The sequence below is a fragment of the Chrysochloris asiatica genome, unplaced genomic scaffold (assembly GCF_000296735.1).
Source record: "Chrysochloris asiatica unplaced genomic scaffold, ChrAsi1.0 scaffold00376, whole genome shotgun sequence".
Classification (NCBI taxonomy): Eukaryota; Metazoa; Chordata; class Mammalia; order Afrosoricida; family Chrysochloridae; genus Chrysochloris; species Chrysochloris asiatica.
This window is the reverse complement of record NW_006408894.1, coordinates 1230275-1238743: the sequence shown is the minus strand read 5'-3', so window position 1 is coordinate 1238743 and position 8469 is coordinate 1230275. Positions and strand designations below refer to the sequence as shown.

The window sequence follows — 8469 nt, the reverse complement described above, 5'->3', positions numbered from 1 at the left end:
CCGAGGCTGTAAATCTTTATGGGAGCAGAAAGCCTCATCTTTCTCCCGCGGAACATCTGGTAGTTTCGAACTGCTGACCTTGTGGTTCGCAGCCCGATTCGTGACCACTACACTACCAGAGCTCCTTCATAGTGACCCTGAATACGGTTTCTGGGGAGCGGCTGGTGGGTTTCAACTGCTGACCTGTGATTAGCAGTCCAATGCTTTTCTCATATACTGCATTGTTGTTGTTAAGTACTGTTGAGTCGGTTCTGACTCATAGAAACCCTATATAGGGTTTCCAAGGAGCAGCTGGTGATCTTGAACTGGTGACCTTGAGGTTCAAACTAACCTTGCAGTCCAGTGCAGTAACCCAGAGCGCCACACCAGGACTCATTATACTGCATAAGGCCTTGTATATAATAGCTGTTATTGTTAAGTGCCATCGAGGTGGTTCCAACTCAGAGCAACCCTGCCTAGAGTTTCCATGGAGCAGCTGGTGGGTTTGAACTGCTGACCTTGTGGTTCACAGTCCAGTGCTGATACTGTAGCACCAAACCAGCAGCTTATAAAGTGTCTGAACTTTATTTTCAAGACATAAATACTCTGACCCTCTTTCATGAATATACATTTTAAAATTTCATCTATCTTTATTTTTTCTGAGAAGTAAATTTTCTAAAATCATATTATATAAGTTTTAAGAAACAAATATATGAGGCACAAAACCATGAAAAAACTATTCATGCAGAATGGCGGAGTCACTATAAATTTAAAATCAACTTGATGACACAGAACAATAACAATAACATAGAGAAACTAGACCTAAGAGATAATGTTGATTACTCTACCCAACAACAGTGGAATACCCATTTTTCTTCAGTACACATAGATCATTCTCTTGAATATACCATATATTAGGTCACAAAACAAGTCTCAATAGTTTAAAAATGACTGAAATCCTACAAAGTATCTTCTCTAATAACCACAATGGAATGAAATCAGCAATCAATAAGAGAAGAAAAATTAGAAAGTTCACAATTACCAAAAGGTAGAAGGAACCTAAGTGTTCAGTAACAGATGAATTGGATACATCAAATGTTGTATATACACATACTAGACTCATATATTTCACAAAGATAAATGAAGTTCTGATACACACTGTGACATGACATGGTTGAGCCTAGAAGACATTATGCTAAGTGCAGTAAGTCAGACACAAGAAAAAATATATTGTATGATTCCACTTATATGTAACATCTAGTATAGGCCAAAATATAGAGAACAGTTTATTAGTGGTTACCAGGGTCTAAGGGGAAGGTAGAGTGAGGAGGGGCTATTGCTTACTGGGTACTGAGTTTCCATTTGGGGTGATAAAAAAATTTTGAAATAGTGATTATATTTATGAATTGTACACTTAAAAATGGTTAAAATAGAAATTTATGTTCTATTTTACCATGATAAAAATTTTAAACATAGTATTTTTAAATTCTGGAAACTGAAAATGATTATTATTAGGATACGGACTAAAAACCCTTTTTAAACCCAGGACATTATCAAAATCAGAGTTCTAAAACCAATTTTACTTTGGTTTATAAAACACATAAAATAAACATACAACAAAGAGCCTAAAAACCATTTCTAAAGCAAGTTCTCAAAATAGTCTGGTTGGTCTATGATCAAATTTCATTCATGTATACTACATAATGGCACTGCAGTATATTTTTATAAATGTATGTATCTATATGATGTTACTTTCTCCTATTTTTATTTTTATTCAATTTTCTACTTTTACTAAAATCGTAATCGCATATAATAGGTTTGTAAACATTTTATTATATGGAAAATAAAAATTTGGCAGAACTCTATTTAATACTTCCTCTGCTCCTATTTTCACTCCCTACGCCCTCTGTTAAATTAAAAAAAAAAAAAAATTAATAATGTATTAAAATTTAACTGAAAGTGGGAAAATCTGTATACTACCAGCCAAAATAATTGAAAAACTATTTGCCTGTACTAAAAGTTCAACAAGGAATAGTGAGGAGAGACTTTATTGATAAGAGAATTAGACCCACCCCAGCTCTGTCAGTACTAGCTATATATAACAATACTTAAACATTCTTACTCTTCTAAGCCTCCATCTCCTCACTTGTAAAGGTGAATTATAGTTGTACCCATTCATAAAAGTATGAAAATGAAATGAAGTGACACATGTAATATGCATGGACATATAATAGCTACTTATGTGTTTAATTACTGAAGTGCCATGTAATAGCATCTGGTGGTGAGGCAGGGGAAGGAGTAGCCATCAGGGTGAAGGTACAGGAATAGTGGAAGTATACCATCCTGGTATAAAGAGGAATTTTATTCATGGACATTATCCAGAACTGCTGGCACAGGGTGATGATAAAAAGCATTTTGGTTAGTGTTGTTATTGTTTTTAAATTCTCTGTAGACTATGCACGTCTTTATTGCTTTTCACAAATGGCACCACAGCAGAAGACCAGCTCTCACATTTCACTCATTCACTGTTAACTGAGTGCCTACTGAGTGTATGGCACAGTGTGCGGCAAAGACTGAGATGGTATCATGAAGAGTATGGTTGCCATGTATTCTTAACTAAACCAAGGATAGTTATTTAGAAAATCAAAATAGTCACTCACCTTTCTTGAATTTATGTATAGGAAGTTTCTTAAGCTGATCTTTACGAAGTCTATTTCTTCTTGCTCTATGTCGGTCCTGGAAAAATTTTGTAATCTAAAAGTAAAACAGAAAGAAAGGAGTCATATATTAAATATGAAAATAGAAAACGGTCGTTAAAATAACAAACACCTTAAGTATCTAGTTGAAGATGTAAACCAATTCAAGTCACTTAAATCCTAATTGTAGCACTGGTACATTAGTGACTGTTGTTGTGAAATGCCATAGAGTTGATTATGACTCACAATGACCCTGTACAGGGTTTCTGAGGAGCAGCTGATGGGCTTAAACAGTCAACCTCATGGTTCACAATCCAGCGATGATCCTACAGCACCATATCGGTAATCCACATTAGTGATTAGTTATCCCATAGATTATCCTTTGAATTGTTATTCATTGACCTCAAATCTTTAACTTCTCTGACGAGGCATTATAAATAACGTAACTGTTTTCTTACAAAATGCAATACCAAGACTAATGGATCTAGATGAATGGCAAGGTTGAGATTTCTGTAAGTTACAAAACTAATAAAATTTCCACACATACACTTGTTTGTTACTGTACTTTCACTTCCAGGAGTATAACAGAACACAGTATTCCTCTACTACAAATATCTAGGAATACTGAATAAATAAAATATATAAAATGGTTTTTACATGTAAATTACTGTGCTTACAAGAATGCAAGAGAAGTGCATAATGGCTAGAACCACAGAGGAAGCAGCAAATGCACAAGCAATATTTCTATATTTAAGCTATCTTCTAGCTCTAGCTACCCAGAGCACACTGCATTTTCCCCATACACTATTCAGTTCAAATGGTCTATTCCTTAATAAAACTTTGTGCTTTTACTCCTAACAGAGAACTGAGTTTGTTTCTATGACAAATTTAAATATGTATAAGTTTATCTTATGTCAATTATAGCTCAATGAAGATATTTTTTTTTTGTAGGGGAACATGGTGGCTCTGTAGAATAAACACTGACTGTGAACCACAAGGTTGCTGATTTGAGCCAACCAGTCACTTTGTGGAATAACAATAAGCCTTTCAGATAAGCCTCAGAAACCCTATATGGAACCAGACCCAATGGTAATTAACAACAATAATGAAGTGTTTTTTTTTTTTAAAGTTGAATGACAACCACTAAAAGAAAAGCAATATAACATGTTTTCAAACCAGGGGACAGAGACAATAAGGGAAGTAAAAAGGAAAGGAGGGAGAAGGGAAGAGAAAAAGATAAAAGTTAAGTAATCCAAACTGTGACAGAAGAAAAAAAAAGAGGACCAAAAAATTAATGCAAATACAAGTACGTGTCACTTAACATCCATGATACATTCTGTGAAATAGGATGTTATATGATTTGGATGCTGTGCAGACACCTTATTAAACTCATATGGGAGCCTACTTCCAGTCATCCTTGTCGCCTATGCTACTGTTGTTGGTAGAGCTGGCTGAGGCCAGAGGAATGAGCAATGACGTCTGTGGCATCTGAGAGGGCAACTGCAGGAGCAGAGTGAGAGGAAGCAATCAGACTGGGAGTAGAGCATGCCTAGCCTTGCCCATTTTCCATCCACTGGTCTGTTTACCTGAGCAGAAGGAGCAGCCCAGACCTGCAGTTTCTAACACCTAACTGCCCTCAGGACAAAATCTGAAAGCCCATGCCCAGAGGTATATCCTCTGCTTCACTTACCTGTATCCCACCCATGGTCCACTGCTGTAAGAATCTAGGCTTGGAGTCTTTAAAGCCATTGTTTTTAAGTGCCATTGAGTTGGTTCTAACTCATAGCAACCCTGTATAGAGTTTCCAAGGAGTGGCTGGTGAGTTTGACCCACAGACCTTGCAATTCATACAGACCTTGTGTATTGGTTATCCTACAATGCTCCACCAGGAAAGCCATTGTTGTTGGGTGCCATCAAGTCAGTTCTGACCCAAAGTGACCCAGCATAAGGTTTCCAAGGAGCAGCTGGTGAGCTTGAACCACTGACCTCGCAGTTCAAAGTGACTTTGCAGTCCTGCGCATTAACCCACAGTACCACAATAAACAAAAGAAGAGCCACTTTGCCCTTGGGAGAAAACATTATGGAACAAGAGATGTATACGTGGTTGGCTGATGCCCAAAGAATATTGTTGTTGTTAAGTGCTGCTGAGTTAATTCTGACTCATAGCAACTCTGGTATAGGGTTTCCAAGGAGCAGCTACTGGGTTTGAACCACCAACTTTACACTTATCAGTCTAGTGCTTATCCTACAGCACCACACCAGGATTCCTAAATAAACATAAAGGGACACATACCTTTACATGTGTAATCACAATAGGTGTAAATAGATTGAATGTACTATTCTTTTTTAGAAAAAGAATATATTGTTATTATTAAGTGCTATTAAGTTGGTTCTGACTTATAGCAAGCCTACATAGGGTTTATCACATAGAAAAAATCCTGGTGGTGGCCTGGTTTAAATGCTTGGCTGCTAACTGGAAGGTCTGCAGTAGGAACCCACTAGCCACTTTGTGGGAGAAACATGTAGCTGTCTGCTTTCATAGGATTTATAACCTTGGAAACCCTATAGGGCATTCTACTTTGTTCTTATAGGGTTGCTATGAGTTGGCATCAATGGCAATAGATTTTGTTTTGTTTTGTTTTAAATTATCGTATGGGGTCACTATGAGTTGAAATCAACTTATGGTACTAAAAACAATATTACATTGGACAAGAAAATAACCACAATATGTTATTTATTACACATAAGATTAAATTTTAATGATACATTAAGACAAGCATAAGATAAAAAAATTAAGTGTTAGAAAAGCTACAGCATGAAGATATAATTTAAAGAAAAGTGGGTTCATCAAACAAAATAAAACAAGGCAAAAATCATTATTGGGAAACAGTATAATAATGATTAAAAAGGGGAAACTACATGGAAAATGCACAATAGCTAGTGCATTTGAATGCTGACCTTTACGGTTAACCACCGTGCTACAGGGCTCCTTAAGTCAAATAATGTTGTTATTGTTGTTAGGTGCTGTTGAGTCAGTTCAAACTCATACTGAGCCTCTGAATAATAGAACAAAACACTGCCTAGGCCAAGTCAAATAATAGAAAAACCAAATTTTGTATATTAAAAGTCGTTTAGAAAATAGGAGAAAACATTAGTTTTGTGGGACAGATGATACTGACAGTCTAGTTTTGATATGAAGATTATCCCCATTCCTTATTTATTGGCATGGGCAGGTTCCAAAGACCAGGTCATTATGTGAAAAACAGCATTACATGAAAATGGAGGATGATCACATAAAATCACAAAATGGAAGATGAGTACATCATTACATAACTGTCAAATTACATCATAACTGCTCAAACACTGTTTTACCAAGTGATATGATGTGTATGTCATGTACTTCTTCTGATATGTGATAAGAAGGGCACTTCATCTCTGTGGTATTCTTTGGAAAAACACGTTGTTGTTGGTGTTAGGTGCTGTCTAGTCTATTCTGAATCTATCGACCCCATTGTTGTTGTTAAGTGTCATTGAGTCTCACAACGACCCTATATAGGGTTTCCAAGTAGTAGCTGGTAGATTTGAACTGTCAACATTGCAGTTAGCAGTCTAGTGCTTATCCTATAGCACCACACCAGGACTCCTAGTAAACCCATACAACAAAATAAAATTGCCTCAAAGTATTCTTGGCTGCAATCTTTTTGGAAGGAAGTTCCAGGTCTTTTTCTTGTATAGGACCACTGGGTCAATTTGAACCTCCAACCTTTAAGCAGCCGAGCACTTAATATTTCCACCACCAAAAGTCCTTGAAAAACCCATAACTTAGTTTAATTATGAGAAAAACATCAGATTGAGGAACATTCTGTAGGGCACCTGACCAGTACTCCTCAAGATTGTCAAGGTCATGAAATACAAGGAAAGCCTAGACATTATTATAGATTAGAAGAGATTGGGAACTAAATACAATATGGTACCTTGGATTAGATCTCAGAACAGAATGAGTACATGATAGAAACAAACTGAATAAACAGTATGCCATCCTCCTTACCCTCAAACTCTCATAATTTTTTACATTTTGATATGAAAAATTTCAAACACAGAAAAAAATTGAAATTTTTTTACAATGAGCACTCGCATATCTATCCCCTAGATTCTGCACTAACATCTTACTGAAGGGTTGTTATGAGTCAAAAAATGAGTGATGACAATCGGTTTGGCTTTGGGTATATGTTTTAAAAACCACTTAGCCAACTATCCATCCTTCTATCTGCACAACAATATATTGTTACAGTATGCAATTCTAACTAAATTGTAGACATCTATATTCGTTCTCCCCAAAATATTTCAGCAGGCATATCATTAGAGTTCAGTATTGGTTTACAATTATTCCTTTTTGGTAAAATTTACATATGATGAAATGCACAAATGTACAATCCATTGCATTCAGACAAATGCATAGTTAGCTGTACAACCCAAGCCTCCATTAAGATACAAAACATTATTCTTATCCCCAGAAAATTTCCTCATACTCTTTCCAGCCCCCAGAGATAACTATTGGCCTAGATTAGATCTGCCTTTTACAAAAATTCATATACATGGACTCATACAAAACATATTCCTATGTGAGACTTCTTTCAACCAGCACAATGTTTTATTAGATCCACTTACGACTTGCTATATACCAGATAGTATTTTTAAAATAGTATTTAAAATTCATTTACCTACCATGAAAATGACTATCAAGATGAGACAAATTCCCACTATGATAAGGAAGGGAATTAGGTAGTATTCCAGAGGAAGACTAAATTCTGGTACCAAGACAATGTGGCCCCTGGAAGAAAACAAAAATTAATATTGAGAAATACTAAGAATTGTAGAATAATGATATAATTAAAGGTTAAAAAAAATACTAAAAAGAAAAAAGAAGAGAGAACAAACAAGATGGCAGATTGGGTAGAAGTGCAGTAAAGGAGCTCCGCCAACAACAACACAGAATACCCGACCAAGCAGGCTCAGGGGACGGTCCCAGAACTTTGAACCACATATAAAGGAATATTTAGAAGTTTGGAAGGCTCACAGCTGGGGGAATTTGTGACAGAAGCAAGAAATCTATTGCTTTCTAGTCTGGGATGCTCAGCTGCTCCAGGAGCTGCCATCTTGGGTGAGACCACATGGGGGAAAGTTCAGAGCAGCCCCAGACACCTGGCAGAACTGCTGAGATAAAGGTGTGGACATTATTTTCTTTTGGTATCTATTCATTGGTCCCTTGCTGTCTGCGCACCTCCATTCTGGTGACTATAGGGGTACCTGAGCCAGTGGGCACCCCAGCCCCACCCTTGGAGGGTGCCACTACGCATGTGCACAGATCTTCTCGAAATTTAAAGAGACAGTGTCCAATTTAAACCAAACAGCCACAGCCAGCCCTGAACTGTTTACAACTAGAAAAAAGTCCTGAATGGGGATTGTGGAGTGGGACAAGCAGACAAAAAAGGAAATAAGCCGAAAATTAAATCCTAAGTTACGTCAAAACAACCAACAGTGGTATCTTGAAACTTCTCAGGAAGAAGAGTGAAAAGGGAAGCCCATTTCCTGATCACATTCAGAAAGCATAAAAAATACCAAAATAAATACCCATCTAAGTACTAATTCCACAGATAACCCCTGAAGATGCCCGAAAAACAGAAGCAGATGACCATATCTGCACATGTCCAGAAACAAGATAAAGTGACTGAGGCAAATGAGCTGGAAGTAGACCTACACTCCATACTGGAAGATGGGCAGGCTTTGGAAATGC

At 36.8% G+C, this 8469-nt stretch overlaps 1 protein-coding gene across 1 annotated transcript in view; it reads right to left on the bottom strand.

The window, feature by feature from the left end:
- The window catches only part of RNF13 (ring finger protein 13), a 121237-nt gene that overhangs the window by 56384 nt on the left and 56384 nt on the right, over positions 1–8469 (bottom strand). Inside the window, exons 6-7 of the mRNA XM_006876371.1 lie at positions 7401–7506; positions 2640–2733 (exon numbers count right to left, since the gene is read on the bottom strand). Coding sequence (XP_006876433.1) covers positions 2640–2733; positions 7401–7506 — 200 coding nt within the window. The remainder of the gene's footprint in view (positions 1–2639; positions 2734–7400; positions 7507–8469) is intronic.